The 18,465-nt window shown below is 36.3% G+C and overlaps 1 protein-coding gene and 1 pseudogene across 2 annotated transcripts; both read right to left on the bottom strand.

Annotated features, from left to right (window-relative positions):
- Positions 1 to 232: 232 nt before the first annotated feature.
- On the bottom strand, positions 233 to 1,346 carry LOC143594101 (uncharacterized). Its single transcript, XM_077073497.1, has 4 exons — positions 1,281 to 1,346; positions 1,125 to 1,196; positions 883 to 954; positions 233 to 763 (listed from the first exon to the last, which is right to left on the bottom strand). The coding sequence occupies exons 1-4, from the start codon at positions 1,298 to 1,300 to the stop codon at positions 526 to 528; spliced, it is 402 nt and encodes a 133-aa protein (XP_076929612.1). The 5' UTR covers positions 1,301 to 1,346; the 3' UTR covers positions 233 to 525.
- A 5,967-nt stretch (positions 1,347 to 7,313) lies between these two features.
- On the bottom strand, positions 7,314 to 10,596 carry LOC143594105 (uncharacterized protein At1g24485-like; annotated as a pseudogene). Its single transcript, XR_013146263.1, has 3 exons — positions 10,341 to 10,596; positions 8,271 to 8,706; positions 7,314 to 8,053 (listed from the first exon to the last, which is right to left on the bottom strand). The product of XR_013146263.1 is annotated as an uncharacterized protein At1g24485-like (transcript).
- Positions 10,597 to 18,465: the final 7,869 nt, after the last annotated feature.

The following is an 18,465-nucleotide window of genomic DNA, read 5'->3' on the forward strand; positions in this document are numbered from 1 at the left end:
GGTTTCCAGTGATTGCAACCTTTGATTACTATAGTCTTGACCAATTGTGTATTACACATCTTCTGAGTTATTTCTCATTTGATCTTATATAATCTAATTATACTAAACTGACAATGACGTTCACTAACACCGCCAACTTGTAGCGCATCAACGTAAACTTGAAAGTATTGATGCTTTCAGTTTGTTCTTTCATGCAAGTGCTTATAAACGAACAGAAGCTTTATTGCGTTTCTTGTTAAAAAAAATTTTATAAAATACATTAAGAAATAAAAATTACAATCAACAGATTATGGATTTTGTACTCCTGTTTGTCCATATAGATCGCTAGTTTGACCAGAAGTGTCAAATAACGGTGAAGGTGATCCGAACGTTTGTTGCGCTACATTTCCCAACACTTCTTCACCGATCTTATGCAATCCAGTGGAATTCCCATTTGCTCCGCCACCTAAATTAATGTAGTTAGTTACATATGTTATTATGTTTTACATTAAAAATTACTACATTGTCACAACTCACAAGTAAGATCTAACCTGTAACATTTGTCATGTTCGCGCTGGCTGGTTGTCTTCTCTTACGCAAGATGATTAAAACAACAGTGACAACCCAAACAAATAAGGAGGAGATTGTGGTGCCAAGTACTATTGGTAGCGAGCGGCTTTTCTTGTTCTTTGTTACATAGGTGTTACCAGGAGAGGAGTTAACGGTCCCTGGAGTACTCGCGCATGACTTACCAGATGTACCCAAACAAGGATTCCCAGTAACACTATTCATAGTTTGAAAAACAATGGTACATAACTTTTAATAAATAAAACACCGGCTAGCTAGTTTTCCAAAAAAATATAAATAACAAAAACAATATATGATGATTGACAAGTAATTTACTTTAAGTTCAATTTGTTGTTCTTTGATATTGTAGTGGGTATGCTTCCACTAAACTGGTTATATTCCAAATTCCTTCAAAATAACAGCTTGCATGTGAGGAATTGTACACATGTATATCTAGAAGTATAAAACTCGTATTTTGTAGACACGGCATGAAAATAGTAGAAAATGGGTCATGTTTGGGTTGGCATATCGACCCACAAACTTTTTAGTCACAAAGAGTGATAATTAAATACACTTACAGTTGCTGGAGTTTAGGCATGGTGCCAAGGAAACCAGGAATCGTTCCAGTTAAGGTGTTATTGCTCAAATCACTGGAAAAAGAAAATTAATAAAATAAGAAAATGTAATTGATCGATGAGTTTTTCAACTTGATGAAGTTCAGTTGTTTGACTCACATTATCTCAAGAGCATCCATGGAGCTAATATCCGGAAATTCACCCGAAAGATCGAAACTATCAAGAACCCTGATATGATGAAAATATATATAGGACATCACATATTAGTTCACATGTATTGAAAAGAAATATTTTCATCACCAAACAGTAAGGCTATGTGTAGTGGGCAAGAGTTTCGGCGACAATTGGGTGCCAGGCCCGGCTCCGAGAAAGCGAAAAAAAATTTGGGCCGAAGGCGAAATATTTTTTGGGCCTTAATTAAAAAGGAGTATTATGTTGGTTTAAATAATTAAATTTATATATAGGTTTATTTGGTTATAATTTGAGTTGTGTAAAATAAGTCTCAAATGAGACTTGAACCCATGACCTTTTGGTTGAAAGTAATACCCCTTTGCCACTAGACCAAACTAGTGGTGATGTAAATAAGTTTAAACATTAGATATACATATTGTTATTAATAAAACTAAATATAATTTTTTTTTAAGTTTCGGGCCTAACGGGGTGTCGGGCCTGTGGCCGTCGACCACCCTGCCACCCCTATGGGCCGGCCCTGTTGGGCGCGAAGGGGCACGAACACCGCCCCCTGGCGAAATTGGGGCGATTTGGGCGGGGGGCGTGGGTTATTTATCGCTGGAAGAAGAAGACGTTTATTATTATTATATTATATATTATTATTATATGTATATGTATATGTATATGTATATGTATATGTATATGTATATGTATATGTATATGTATATGTATATGTATATGTATATGTATATGTATATGTATATGTATATGTGTTGTGTGTGTGTATATGTATATGTATATATGTTGTGTGTGATATATATATATATATATATATATATATATATATATATATATATATATATATATATGTTGTGTGTGTATGTGTGTGTGTGTATATATATATGCAAAATGAATCCTAAAAACAACCCGAATCAACCGAACCACCCATTCCCTCCTTTCGATCAACACCATGGTTCGCAAAACCAACCGACTGTGAACTTACAATGGAACCTGATGAACCTAAACCAACCGAGCTATCCGTTTCAATTTCCCGACCCGAACCAAAACATTTACGCCAACCGAGCTATATGTTTTTTTTATATTTTTAGTTATATATTTTTTTTGTATTTCTTTTTAATTTTAATGCATTTTTATTTAATTATTTGAAGAAATTGGTTTTTATTTGTTTAGTTTAATTATAAAAAGAAAATAATAAAAAAAGATACTGTGGGCCCAACTTGTAGCCCCTACACTATTACACCCCAAAAACAAATTTCCACTCCTTGCTGACTGGGCGCCACGTGTCACAATTCGCCCCCAATTGTAGCCCTTCCACTACACAGCCTAATAGTGTTGGAAGTAATTTCAGACATTAAGTCACATGTAACATCCTACTTTCGGTTATATTAATAAAATAAAGTTCGTTTATTTTATAGCGGGTCGTTATCGGTTTAGTTGAATAGAATACGAGATGGAATTGTGTTGGGTAAATGGATATGGGTTATGGACTTGGGTTATGGAGGAATGAAGGAAAGACCATTGGCTTAAGCCCATGATAAAAAATATATATACCCTTAATCCTCCATTTAATTCATTTACACATATCCCGTACACCGTCCAAAACACACACTTAAGATTCTCTCTCTAGTTTCTCTCTCACTCTAGCCGAAATATAGAAGAAGAAACGGATCCCGACCCAAGGTATGATAGTATTTTGTTGTAGGAGCTTAAATCCGTTAGATATAATCATGAAACGACGAGCCGACACCGTTAAACCGTTTAAGTCATGAGATCCGGGTGGAATCGGGTATAAACCGAACCTATGATGAGCTTAGGGGTCACCCTAGCTCAGATCTGGATCGAACGGGACGAAAAACGGTGAAAAACGAGTTAAAACTCGTTTTTTCCGACGTGTTAGCGGTTTTCCGGCGGCTTTCCGGCAAAGGCGGCGCCGAAAAGGCGGCGCCGGAATAGTGGTACGAGGTTAAGGGGAATGTCAGGGAATGTTCTGACATTCCTGACCTAACCCTAGTTCGCTATGGGGACTTAACGAACCGAGGGTGATTCGTTATGGGGACTTAACGAACTGAGGGTGATTCGCTATGGGGACTTAACGAACTGAGGGTGATTCGTTAGTCGATTCGCATAAGGGGGCACAACGAACTAGCCCTAGTTCGCCTATGATTCGTCTCTGATTCGTTAAGGGAAAAGGGTAACGAATTACCCTTGATTCATTATGACCAGTTCGTTAAAGGAGATAACGAATTAGAAGGTCCAATTCGCTACTTGGACTGATTCGCTAAGAGTCCAGTTCGTTAAAAATCCAATTCGTGTAAGTAACCAGTTCGTTAAAGGTTCCAATTCGTTACAAGAACCAGTTCGTCATGGCAAGTCAGTTTGTTAAGGATAAGTAACGAACTAGAAGTTTAACAGAATGACAGAATGGTCCCTGGACTTAGAAAAGAATGATTTAATTACAAATAAGCCCTTGAACTTTTAAGTAGCATATTATTCAATGATTCAAAATGCTAATGGAAAATGTGATAAGACAGTTAATGAAAATAAAATTTTTCCAAGCTGACCTGGCAGCTTAACCCCAGCCAGGGGCTCTGCCCCTTGGACCCCGCTAGGGGCTGCCGCCCCTAGAACCCTGCTGCCATGGGCGCTGCCCCCGGACCCCCGTTCGTTGAGGGTAATAATTAAACTAGAAAGACGATATGTGTAGTGATAGTTATTTATACGTATAATTATTATACAGTTAGTCGCGCACAGCTAAAGAAGGGGATAACCGTAAACGGTGAACGCAACCGCCTTGAGGTGAGTTTCTAGCCCCACTTTCTTGTTATGTTTTCGGGGCTGTGTGCATACTCGATGTGATAGTGAATACACTTATCTTAAGTGATAAGTGTATGCCTTGTATGATTTACGTTTGATGATTGATTGACGGTGCGTGAACGATCTTCGGATATTGCATGAACCGTCAGGTGGTAGTTAAGACATGATTGATAAGTATGACGAGAGATATAATGTATGTATGAATATATGATGTATGCATAATGTATGTATGTTATGATGATGGTACGTGAACGCTCTTCGGAGATTACACGTATTGTCAAGGAAAGTATGTATGAACAGGTACGGTACAGCTACACGAAACAAAGGGACCAGACCCTAATAATATCTGTGTTGTTAGGGACCAGACCCTAATAATATCTGTGTTGTTAGGGACCAGACCCTAATAATATCTGTGATGTTAGGGACCAGACCCTTATAATATCTGTGATGTTAAGAACCAGACCCTTATAATATCTGTGATGTTAGGGACCAGACCCTTATAATATCTGTGATGTTAGGGACCAGACCCTTATAATATCTGTGAGGTTATAGGGCGAAAGGCTCTTTAAAACATATGATTATGTATGTAAGAAAGTATGAAAGTAAGAATGAAAGTATATGCACTTATGTGTGTATGAAAGAAAGTTAAGAGGTTAAGTATGAAATGTAAGAAGGTATTGTATGATTATGTGATTAACTAGAACTCACTCAGCGTAGCTGACTTTTAGTATGCACGCAGGTGAGTAGAATGAGGCAGGTAGCTTGAGGAGGACACATGGCAGAGTTGGACGAAGCTGGCATCTGAAGATTTTGCTATGATGTTTTATTTTAAAAGACTATGTTTTGTTTTTAAATGACTATGAATGCTCGATAAGACCAGAATTATGGTTATGGAATGTAATGGTTTGAATGTTTTTAATATTCCACGAATGTTTTAATTAACTCTGATATTTAGAACTGCGTTTATGAGTAAATCCATCACGAAAGTGGGGCTACCGGTAACGGGGCTTTACATCACAAGTCGGTGAACATGAGGGACTAATGTTGACAAGCTGGTCATAGTTGGTTATGTTTCCTAGTTATGTTATGTTTCCTAATTGTATTGTGATTATAATAGGTAATGTCTTGGCTAGCAAGTTTGGTTAGTCTATATAAACGAGTTATGGTTAGACGTTACAGAAGTGGTGGTGTGAGGTGCAATCGAGTTAGGGTTTATCTAAGAGGCACACACGAGATGTAACCGAGTTAGGGTTTATCTAGATGCAACCGAGTTAGGGGCTGTTTGTTTACATCTGAATGAAACCATTCAAATGTAAACATCTGATTCATTCAGACTGTTTGGTTTTAAACAGAAAAACATCTGAATAGTTAAAATTATGTCTGAATCATTCAGACTCACTGTTGTTGCTGAATGGGACAGATGTTCATTCATATCTGACTCATTCAGATCTTAATGAACCAAACAACCCCTAAGCTAGGGTTCATCAAGAGTCAAACCGAGTTAGGGTTTGATAATTTATAATCAGTTTTTTGTGTTAGATTTTCTGATTAATATAAACGAGAGTTATTCGTCTAGTTTGTGCTTAATTGTCGATCCAGAACTTGAAATAGGAGTAAAAGGTTTTCAAAGTTTCCTGTACTTAATGTACTTTAACTTTTTTATTTTTCTAAAGTCTAAGTTGTAGTGTTCTTGTGTTTGAAAGATTTTAATAATATTCAGGTTTCTAGAAAATTAATATTTAATAGATAATTAAACAAAGCATAATTACTATTCATTACTATTTATTGATTACTGTGTTGTTTATCTATTTATATTAATGAACACTTAAAAACTTATGTAAGTATGTTACTCCCTTCGTTCCTTTGAATGTGTCCATATTTTCTTTTTAGTTTGTCCTACTACAATGTCCACTTTCAAACTTTATTATTTAATTTCCAAATTTACCCTTAAATATGCAATCATTCAAACTTTATCAAATTTTGTCTTTTATACATGTCAAGGACACTATAGTAATTTGTTAAGAAAAAAGTATAATCATTAAAACTTTCTTAAATTTTGTGTTTTTCAAACCATGACACCTATAAAGGGACGGATGGAGTATTATTTATTGCATTTTTTTTCTTCACCACAGGAGTCATGGTTTAGCTTTATTATTTGTTGAACTCTTTTACTTCACCAAAAGAGTCATGCTAAATACCCTGATGACTTTCTATAAGAAATAATGCCTGTTCACGTCTTAATTTGTGACAATGTAAGCGTTGTTTGCATTCTCGCGAGCATGAATAGTGTACACGGGTGGCCGGATTGACTTTGTTGGCGGTTAAAAAAAATCTAGAGTTATGTTTTATTTGTATTATTGTTTTTTAGAAAATCAACATGCTAAAATATTTTTCGCCGGAACATCTTTCACATGAAGTTGATTTAATTATAACAATAGTATAAAAGAAGACTTTGGTGCCACAAAGTGGACTCTTTATGTTTTTGTATATGTATTAATGATTTTGAAAGATGGCATAAACATTGTGTTGGTTGGGTGGTTATGTTTGTAAATGAGAGTGTTTGTTCCGGTTTGTTGCCCAAGTTTGAATCCCTGATGCTACAAATTATTGTTTTATATTTTTAATTGTGTTATTTATGACTTTTTTATGATAGAATGGTTTATCTTTCAATATTAACTTTGTAGTGGACTGAATAGTTGTGTTGTTTGGTGAAACCGACCGATTTTGCGTACAATCACCGCATTTTGTTTTAACATCGGTACAGTAACGATAATTGATAGGATACCAATTTTGTTTTTATTTTTGTTTTTTTAGTTTCGGTATCGTAACAAACGTGATTAAAAATGGCCAAATTTGTGTAGACTTATCGCTCAACGCTCGGTTTTTACCAAAGCCCGAGCTTTACTGGCCGACGTTACATCATTGGTCCACCTCAGTTTTTAAATTGTTTTTGATTTAGTTCTGATGTCATAGCGCACATAACCAAAACTGACTGAATTCGTGTCGACTTATCGCCTCAAAGCCGAGACCTATAATGTTTGGGTTTTACCAACGCCTGAGTTTTACTAACATGCTGCGCCGGGTAAAATACTAGTTTAAAACACAAAAGAAGTTAAACTAACTTTAATATAATACTTCATAAGCTTGTTCTAAGTTACATGTTACCAAAATATTGTTATATCCTACAAAACCATAAAAAATGAGAGAATTTACAGTGAGGTAATGCGAGGCGTAGCATCGTTGCTGCAATGGAGCCAGTCCCACGAGTACGGTGCTGGAAGGCACGGGTCACTACTCCACCATCCTAACACGTCGAACGTTGTTTGTAACAATTTTAAACCTGCAACTGTTTTATCATAAAAAAATAAGTCAAATAAAACAACTTAATTACGTAAACGCATAATCAAAATAATTAAATTAGATCCAAAGAAGATGGAATTCAAAAGTATCGCTAATTACCATCATTGCTATCTGTACCATCCGTTAAAACTTCGGCATTTATGATAGGGGGTTTATCAGAATTGGTACTAGCAACTAAAGAAATGTTGGTTAAAGAGTCAACTTTATAGTTATTAAGGTCCCGTACAGCCACAGCACGGTAAGGTGGTGAAATTGGGAGCTGTAAATGACTACTTCCGGCGGCTGTCGTCTCATAAATATTAAATGATCTAGTTTGATCAGTAGAACTAAGGTCGGTAACTTCTGAAAAGTACATAGTTATATAGTAGAGGGCATTCGAAGGGGGGAAGTTGAACAATATTAAAGGATCAGCCGTGGTTTCAACTGTGGCCGCGTTTTGTAAAATCCCCATCGGGGGACTATTTGGTCCAGTCGAGTCGATAAGATATGCTTCGTTTGTGATATTATTAGCGGTCCCCAAGACTGCTGCAGGGAACCATATTCGATCATAAGGATCACCTGGAGATCTGAAATATATATACATTTGTCATATATGATAAGTTGACAATTAGAAAAGCTAATCGCTTAAAAAGAAAAAAAAATGGTAACCCTAATAACTCCCTGAAAAACTCACGAAACCAGCTAATACATTACTAACCAACGAAATCAGTTAATTAAGATGACGTTTAAAAGGTTATGATAGAAAGTTAAGAGAATAAAAAATAGAGAATTTAGACATCACACCTTAAGGATTGACTTGCACCATAAGCATGCCTCAAGAGTGTGAACAATGCCCGACTGTCATCAACGTCACTATAAGCATCCGAGTCAACTCTTCGAATTTCAAGAGCCATCATAAACGGGAACTGGTTGTACTTGGTTTGAGCTACACACACGCTAACGGCCTCTCCTTTTGCAACATAAATTACTTCGTACTATGTCAGCCCGGTGAGTGAAGTCTTAACGTTGGCCCATAAGTTTCCGTCAAAGTGTAGGTCGAAAGTGGGAGGACTTGACAATCCATCATAGTTTCCATAGTTGAAGCTCGCTCGAACTAGAACTTTTTCTCCTTTTGTAACCTGGGCGGAATAACAGTTCTTTTTCTGAGTTGTGAAAACCCTGAGGGTGTCCATAACCGGAGATATTTGGTTGCTAGATTGAACTACTCGCGCAACACCATCTCACAAACTCACGTGTACGTGAGATTTGAAGGGCTATTTTGAGAATTTCAAATCTCACGTGCTATTTGATGTTTTCTCTCTCATGAAATAGGCTATTTTGGTAATTTGCTCAAAATTAATTGATCTCGATCACCATAAAACCGTGTGAAGGCATGTCTTATTTGTTTCAAAAAAGAAATTTAAATGTCATAAGGTAGTAATTAAGGTACCTTTCGTAGTAAGATTCCAATAAAATATGCTAATTTTTATTGTGATAAATTATCGTATTTTAAATTCTCATTATAATAAAAGAATCTTATAAAAAAAATCTTTTTTGTTTGTTAAATAAATTAGGGATATTGCCTTTTAATACTCCCAACTTTCACCATTTAACTGATACCGCTCCCAACTTTCGATTTGTTATCTGTTACTCTCAACTTTCACCCTATTTGTTTTTGCTACTCTTTCACTAACTAAAGACTACCGAGTACCGACGTTAGTTTTTTTTTATTTGTCATTTTTTATTGACGTAACACTCTTATGTACAGTTTTTTAAAAACTTGTGGGTCCTACCGACCACCTCATCTTTCTTTTCCACACATAACTATCATCACCAACTGACCATCTCCATTCTCCACCACCACCACCATGCAATTCCTAGCCATCACCTACAAATCAATTTCAAATCAAATAAATGTAGCATAGAGTGGAATCACTTATCTAGATTTAAAATAGTTCAAAACATCAAACCATACAGTTGTTCACGGTGGCCGATCCTCATTGATTTCGATGAATACATCGTGAACGGCCATCTAAATTCATTATCCTCACTTTCCTTCATCATCTTCTCAAAATCACCTAACCCTAACACTTCATCTCCTTCTACATCCGACAACCTCACAACATCTCCGCCTCCTCGTCGGACAATCGTGTTCTGGGACAACACAACATATCTAAGGCATATATTAATTACCCGGATATGGATTGAATTGGAGGATATTGATGAACTAGGGCTTCGGCTCAAGAACACGAACTTAAAATCGACCAAGGACTGTTTTAACATGCGGATTGAGTTAGGGTTTCGCTTCGGAATGATGTGAGTACGGTGTGTGTCCATTTAATTTCATTTTGGTCATGATTTTATAGTGATACAAGATTACATAAATACGCGGATCGCGTTTAGTGTCAATAGGTTGCCATTAGCTGTTATTTACCCGATTAAACTTGAGATTGAACGCGTAATGAGTCAATTGACGTGTAAGGATGGTCAATTACGTGATTCTCGGCACCATTTAACTGATACCGCTCCCAACTTTCGATTTGTTATCTGTTACTCTCAACTTTCACCCTATTTGTTTTTGCTACTCTTTCACTAACTAAAGACTACCGAGTACCGACGTTAGTTTTTTTTTATGTGTCATTTTTTTATTGACGTAACACTCTTATATACAGTTTTTTAAAAACTTGTGGGTCCTACCGACCACCTCATCTTTCTTTTCCACACATAACTATCATCACCAACTGACCATCTCCATTCTCCACCACCACCACCTTACAATTCCTAGCCATCACCTACAAATCAATTTCAAATCAAATAAATGTAGCATAGAGTGGAATCACTTATCTAGATTTAAAATAGTTCAAAACATCAAACCATACAGTTGTTCACGGTGGCCGATCCTCATTGATTTCGATGAATACATCGTGAACGGCCATCTAAATTCATTCTCCTCACTTTCCTTCATCATCTTCTCAAAATCACCTAACCCTAACACTTCATCTCCTTCTACATCCGACAACCTCACAACATCTCCGCCTCCTCGTCGGACAATCGTGTTCCATAATTCAAGGAATATCTTCCGGTCTCCATTCTCATCAAAGTAATTGAAAACATGTACAATCAAAACCATTAGTATCTCCAATGACTAATTGATTTCGATGAATACATCGTGAACGGCCATCTAAATTCATTCTCTTCACTTTCCTTCATCATCTTCTCAAAATCAACCAACCCTAACACTCCATCTCCATCTACATCCGACAACCTCACAACATCTCCGCCTCTTCATCGGACAATTGTGTTCCACAATTCAAGGAATATCTTCTGGTCTCCATTCTCATCAAAGTAATTGAAAACATGTACAATCAGAACCATTAGTATCTCCAGTAACTAACTGCCACCACTTCTATCACGTCCCTAAAAACATCTCGCCACCATGACTATCGCATGAAACCTGTAACATTCGTCAATTTTTTGACCTGAAAACCCGACCCGATAAATTTTTTCTAGTAGCTTCATTATAAAATAAAATTAAAAAAACGACGAATTATTATTGTTTATTTTGTATTTATAATAGTTATTTATTACGCGCCGCTCAAATCTTTTTTTTTATTCGAAACCGAAGCATTAAAGTATTTGAAAAGTGTATCCCCCCCCAACTATGTTTTGCCAACAACTGCCCTTAATATACAACTCTAGGGACCAAATTGCAAATATTCTAAAATATATGTTAATTTCTTTTCTTCTTCCCGTAACCACCGAACACCCTCCCCTTGATTTGTTGACCCATAAAATCTGCCGAGAATCACGTAATTGACCATCCTTACACGTCAATTGACTCATTAAGCGTTCAATCTCAAGTTTAATCGGGTAAATAACAGCTAATGGCAACCTATTAACACTAAACACGATCCGCGTATTTATGTAATCTTGTATCACTATAAAATCATGACCAAAATGAAATTAAATGGACACACACCGTACTCACATCATTCCGAAGCGAAACCCTAACTCAATCCGCATGTTAAAACAGTCCTTGGTCGATTTTAAGTTCGTATTCTTGAGCAGAAGCCCTAGTTCATCAATATCCTCCAATTCAATCCATATCCGGGTAATTAATATATGCCTTAGATATGTTGTGTTGTCCCAATCAAAAGCCCTCTATCAATTAACATTGATATATTCTTGATCTTATTCAATTTGGGGATTGTTGATTCTAGGGTTTGGTAGGAATTGGGATCGAGTTGCTATGTGTTTATAAGTAATCAAAACCAGTTACTTAACGTGTGAGACACCAGCCCAGATGGCTGGTCCAATATTGTTAAGGCACGGAACCGGCCGAGGCGTAGTTTTGAGCCCCAGCCGGCCTGGTTTTTTCTTTTTTTTTTCATTTATTTTATTCTATTGGTTGTTTCTAGTATTTGAATTTTATTTATATGTTAACCATAATGTCACACCCCGTTAAGCGAATTGTGGAAGCGTAAAACGGAAATGCAACAGATACAACTGGTATCAAATACATTGTTCATAAAGAAACATTACTAACTAATTTACAATATATTATATCGTTCTAACATCTTTTACAAATTAGGTGATACAATCAAACCGGTTCTTCAATTACTTTACTTCTAACTCAAATGCCCATGACATCAATCACCAATCAGACACGTAACGCACAGGAAATTACTTCTCATATCTGATTACCTGAAAAGCATGTTAAAATAGGTCAACTACAAATAGTTGGTGAGTTTCATAAGTTTAACGAAATCAGTTCTGCGTACCACACAGTCATAGTTTGTATGTACGCGCGTATGTAAAAATATGTATTTACGTTTGTATAAATATATACAGCCATATCCTTGTGTGTGCATATGCACACATGTAAGTTTATAATATAAATTCGAAATTTCAGTAAAATCGTGATTGTTTGTTCGTACTACCTGTTTCCAATTTTCGTGTTTAACCAACCACTGTGGACCCCCTTCCTCCCACAACGGTTCCACATAAACTCAACCACTGTGGCCCCCCTTCCGCCCACAACGGTTCCGTGTTAACATCAACCACTGTGGTCCCCCTTCCACCCACAATGATTCCACGTAAACTCAAACATTATATAGTGTACACGCAAATAATTAGTATATTCTACACATAGTATTTCCTACGGTTAATCACGTAGCATGTATATAGACACATATACACATATAGTATTTATCACGTATCACCAAATACTGTGGCTCCCCATCCGCCCACAATACGCATAATCACATTATTTTCTTAACATTCATGTCATAATCAAGTTAGTTCGTTTAATAAGTTGCAGCAGAACTTGGCTCATAGGCCATACTCAACTTTAGTTTATAAGTTGCAGCAGAACTTGGCTCATAGGCCATACTCAACTTTAGTTTATAAGTTGCAGCAGAACTTGGCTCATAGGCCATACTCAACTTTAGTTTAGTAAGTTGCAGCTGAACTTGGCTCATAGGCCATACTCAACTTTAGTTTATTACTATTGTGGCCCCCCTTCCGCCCACAATAGCCCCATAATCCTCACAGACCACGTTATCCCCATGGCCATTACAGACCACGTTGTCTCCAAAATTAGTTATGTTTAACATTACATAACATGTTTGTATAAACCTGCTGTCACGTGTAATTTCATTATGTTTTGCAATTCGTATTATCTCCACTCAATATATCAATCAACGATAATAATCATCTTTCATCAGCACGTAGTCAATCATTATGTTTGTAGGGACTTTTCATATATAAATGTTCAGATATTTTATATCCTGAATCGTTTTCAGATAGATAACGTGTATAAACATGCTTTCCACCCCAAAAGTTCGTAAAATAGTTTAAAGAGTGGGGTCATGAAACTCACAGTTTTGTAGGCACTCAGTGCGAGATCAGCACGGGGTTCGTTTCCCTTGCTATCACTTAGTCCCTATAGTCCATATTATAATAATATTAATATTTTAATATTATTATAATCTCAGTACTAAACTGGGCTGTATAACTAATCTGGGTATAGCTGGAACGCCCAGAAAATGGCAATAGGCTTAGGTTGTGATGTTGTTCAATGTCTAATACTTAAAATCAAACTTGGCTCAGATTCCCGTTTTCACAGCTGGACCAAGTTGTTCGTTTATGCGTTCAGAAAACAGTTATGGGAAAATAAGCTTGGGTTAATGTATTGGTTAATAAAATGATTAAGTTATAAAGAAGGATCACATACTGGGGTACCGGATTAGCCTCGGGGTCCGTTTTCGTTTATTCAGTTTGATTTGAGAAGAAACGCGCACAATCTATCCGGATTGTCCAGGTTTTTCATAGAAAAGTTCGTTTTTACTTAATTAGTCCAAAAATATGATTTTTGATCACTCTTGGTGTTTTGATATTCCCGCAGGTTCGTTAGTCGCGAACTTGCCGGTTTTTATAAAAACTGAATTTGTTTAATCTTTAAATTAGCATAATTAATTAACCGTTAATCATTAAATTATGAAAATTTAGCCACTTATCAATTAAAATATGTAGATTTTTATAAAAATATTTCTGGAATTATTTACTGATTTAATAATTTATAAAAATTCATTTTATCAGCTATATTTCGCCTAAAAATCGTCTGTTTATCCCAAACAATTTCCAAAAAATCCACAAAATTTCCTGAATACTCAAATCATGTCCCAAAACAACCTGTATCAATTCCAGAATGTAAAAAGCTTGTTCAATATTCTTTTCGGCCCAAATTCGGCTATAAAAATTCGCATGAACGCATATGTGCAAAACACCCTTAGACTTCTCCAAATGATCTCAAACTTCTAATGTGATCAAAATACATTAAATCTGAGTTCTCAGAAAAATTTCATAATTTTTGAAGTATTTTAGCTATTTTTCCCAAATAAACGTCCCAATTCGGTAATAAATTCGCCAAATATTCTCGGATGGTCGAAAAATTACCAAATTTGAACAGGAACTTATTGACATGGTCCCTGATGTCTCTGCAAAATTTCAAGTCCTAAAAATATGCACATAACAACCTTAACCTAAATAGCCCGTAAACGAGTGTTTCGGTATTACCTTAGCGGGTTTTGGTTCGTTTCCGCCTTTCTAATAAACTTTTCAAGATCTTGTGCTCCTATGTAGGCTAGGTACAGGTCCTATATCACAAACCAAGCAGGTTTCATCAATAAAACAGCCCTTTAACTTAGGGTTTCGGCTAGTGCACAAAAACGAACTTTTGAACCGTAAAAATGTCGTTTCAACCCTTTAATCCGTGTTTATGGCCAAAAAAACTATCAAACCAGGTTCCTCACCATGTGTATGATCAAAAAATGTTTATGGATCATTTTTAGGATTTTTACATGGTTAGGAATGATTTTTGGCAATTAAACAATGTTTATATGATACTAAACATAATTAAAATAGGTTAAAATGATGAAATTAGTAAAGTTTACCTAGGGTTTTAAGGTTGAACTTAAGAACAGCAGGAGTCTTGTTATTTTTCTGGAAGAAAATGGTCACAAAATATCTAAAGTTGCTTATGTAGGAAGTTTGCAAAAATAATAATCCTAATATAAAAAAAATTGGCGTACGGAATTTGGGTTGGCCCCCCCTTGGCCCATTTTGGCCCAATAAACTGATTCTAAAGGCACAAATGCGAAAGCCCAGGTCCAAATTTAGTCCGGGTTCGGTTTTTGGCGCGAAAAACTTATCGGGTGCGTCAAACAGTGCGAAAACGAGTGTTTTTCGGCTAGTTTTTTGTAAAATTATAAAAACATACTGTATGTTTGTAAAAATCGAAAATATTTTCATGGATCGCTTAAAACATTTCAAATAAGTGTTTGGTAAGTCTTTTTTGGCTTAACGGATGATACAATGCTTGGTTTGTAACTATCTTTCGCGTTTAAGTCCATAGCGGGTAGTTAAACGAGCATGTTTTCGTTTAACTTGTTTGTTATCGAACTAAGGCCATATTACTAATATTTTAGCTTGCATAGATCGTATATCACTTATACATGGCACCCTGGGATATCCGGACCATAATCAGACCCGTTTGGTTATTCGTTTGTTCGTTACGCAATAAGCGGTTAAACGCTTATTCGAGTTTGTAAGTACTAAGGTGTACTCGGTTTTGCCACGGATGTCATATTCTCCCCCTGTTAAGAAATTTCGTCCCCGAAATTCAATATGCCAAATATGATCTTTTTGGGGAAAATTTTATAATCATTTGTTTTGGAATTCGTTTTTCTGTTTCCGAACACGTTTGATTCCCCGTTGTGGATTCCACTGGATTTTATTCAATGAGATTTTATTATGTTACAACTGTTTGATTTTCCCCACTCAGCATTTTCATGGGTTTCTTTATAGAGTTTAGCTGTATAAAAGTTTTCAAATAGTACTAATTCCGCCATGTCAGTAAGGCACTCGTTTTGATTCGATACATACACACATATATATATATATATATATATGAAATATTGGGAGTGAAATAATTTTGTTTAATACACTATGGGGTTAACTTTCGGGGCAATTTTGTACAGTTCCATATATTTTAGAATCAACTCATCGTTTTTCTCAACTCAACTAACAACTTTCAAAATTTGATAACTTATCGCATTTCTCAGTATAGCCCTCTTGTTAGCTTTAGGCGGCCTTCGGTTTGTTATTAATATTACGAGCTTTATTTATGGTTATCAAAATCGAATCGGATTTTGTATTTTGGATGTCGCCAATTTTTCAATTTTAATAAGATGGCGAGTTACATTCTTGCTCGTATAATATAGCATATAGGCGTTTGCATAATATTACGATGATTGTTAATGTACGAGGATTGAAATTACCGGTCTTACTTTCTTCTAATGTTTGAATACTTTATTTGATTTGATTGTTTTATAGAGGATTATAGACCGTGCTTAGGCCAATTAGGGATCTAAAATTTCATACATAATTCACCAAGAGTAAGATTTTGTTAAGGCGAGTTTTTTTTTTTTTTTACTTGGATAGTTGTTACAATTCGGAAGAAAGTATTCGGAGTGGATCAGTCAAGAAACAATCATTCAGCTGGCATTGCTTTCTCGGGATGTTTTAGGAATATGTGTTAAAAGATCCATTGTAGTTTGTTTCCCAGTTCCAATGGGGTATCTCGAATTGTTGTAGCATCTCCGAGGATCTTTTGTATTCCCCGTTAACTTATAATAGTGCACACTTTACAACATATGTGCCTATGATTCCTTCATATATTTCGCTTGCATCTATATACTATTACTCAGTTTATCCGCACATCTGGCCTGACTTTTCCTTGTTCATCACTCAGTTATTAAGGCTATAAAAGTTTAAAGTTCAAGTTTCGGTTACGGATAGTATAGTTTTCCTCATCCGTGTTTCATCATTGGGGTACTAGGTTTTGTTCCGTGTACGGGATCACTTTTTTATCTAGAAGAGGCAGTATAACAGTTCTATTTCTATATATAACCTTCATTTGAACACAATTAACTAGTCCATACTGACTATTACACAATGACTCCTCACTTCCACCGGGAGTGCATCGATAGGGAATAGCTAGTTATTTAGGTTAAGAGGGTAGTTTTTCGAGTAATATTGTTAGTATTTATAGTCTTACTTTTGGTGGTTTCTATTGTATACAGAATTGTTATTTTACTAGACGGTATATTTTCCAAAGTAATAACTTGTAGGAACGAAACGTCTATCAGTGTCCGTAATAAATAAACTAAAGTATGTTAGGCATTACTAAGAACGTACCTGTCACTACATTTGTTCTATCCGGTTTATTCACAATATGTGACCCCTAGTCGAGTTGGACGTCGATGTCGGTCCTTGCCTTTGTCTTTCCATCGCAATTGGGTTCAATCTAGGGCAGTCTTTCTTGATGTGCTCCATACTACCACACTCATAATAGGCATTACGGTTTATTATGGGTTGGTTTTGGTAGACTGGTTGTTGTCGTGTTGGTTGCGGTTGGGGTAGTTGTGAGTCCTGGAGGGTGGATTTATAGTATTCATAACGGTTCTACAATTTCGGGCATAGTGTCCCACCTTCCCACATTTGTGACACACATTGGTCCGACATTCACCAACATGATGATAACCACATTTTCCACATCTAGGCAAAAGCCCGTTATACTTATTTTGCTTCACATCGGAACTGATCATAGCGTAATTTTGTATTGCAAGGCGCGCGCATTTATTCCGTTGTCTTTCTTGTATTCCCGCTCCATAATTGGTTCGTTTTGTACCAGATGATTCCCCGGGCATTCTTAATGAACCACTTCTAATCAAATCAGAAGTTACAATGCCGGCTTGTAACACGGCATTTTCGAAAGTTACCGGGCCAGTTGAATTAACCAAACTCCTGACTTCGGGAGCTAAACCCCAAATGTAGCGTTCAATACGTTTAGGTTCTGGAGTAACTAACCATGGGACTAGACGAGCCAGTTCGTTAAAGCGGTGGGTATACTTCAAGTGATCTGCACCCTTTATTTCTAGATTCCAAAGTTCTTGCTCTAATTTCTGAATTTCGTTTATCGGACAAAAGTGTTTTATCATAAGATTTTTAAGTTCTGTCCAAGACATACGATTGGTTGCCTCCTGTCCTCGAATTTGCACAACAGTATTCCACCACATTAGCGCGTGGTCTACAAATGTAGAAGTAGCAAATTTGACAATACAATATGGTGGACAGTTAGTGATATTAATGATGGATTAAGTCTTTTCGATCCACTTTACCAGTCCATTTGGTCCTTCAGTACCGCTAAATTCCATAGGTTTACACAGCATGAAGTTCTTAAGTTGATATCCGTGTTGCGGGGGATTTTGATTATTACAACTATTGTTCAAGTTCGGTGGGAGATTATCATTATTGAAAGTAATATTGGTATTCAACGGGGGAGTATTAGTTGTGATAGTATCAGTATTTATCGGGGGAGCATTTGTGGTTGTATTAGTATTTGTCGGGGGATTAGTATTTACGGTCGCGTTAGCGT

The sequence above is a fragment of the Bidens hawaiensis genome, unplaced genomic scaffold, assembly GCF_021521415.1.
Source record: "Bidens hawaiensis isolate Kalapana, Puna unplaced genomic scaffold, B.hawaiensis_p1.1 tig00043077_1, whole genome shotgun sequence".
In the NCBI taxonomy this organism is placed as follows: domain Eukaryota; kingdom Viridiplantae; phylum Streptophyta; class Magnoliopsida; order Asterales; family Asteraceae; genus Bidens; species Bidens hawaiensis.

Excerpts from the sequence above, each read along its gene's own strand:
- LOC143594101 (XM_077073497.1), bottom strand. The coding sequence starts at position 1,300 with ATGGATGCTCTTGAGATAAT. Across the intron at positions 1,197-1,280 it reads ATGGATGCTCTTGAGATAAT|TGATTTGAGCAATAACACCT; the intron begins GTGAGTCAAACA and ends TTCTTTTTCCAG. Across the intron at positions 955-1,124 it reads ATGCCTAAACTCCAGCAACT|GAATTTGGAATATAACCAGT; the intron begins GTAAGTGTATTT and ends GTTATTTTGAAG.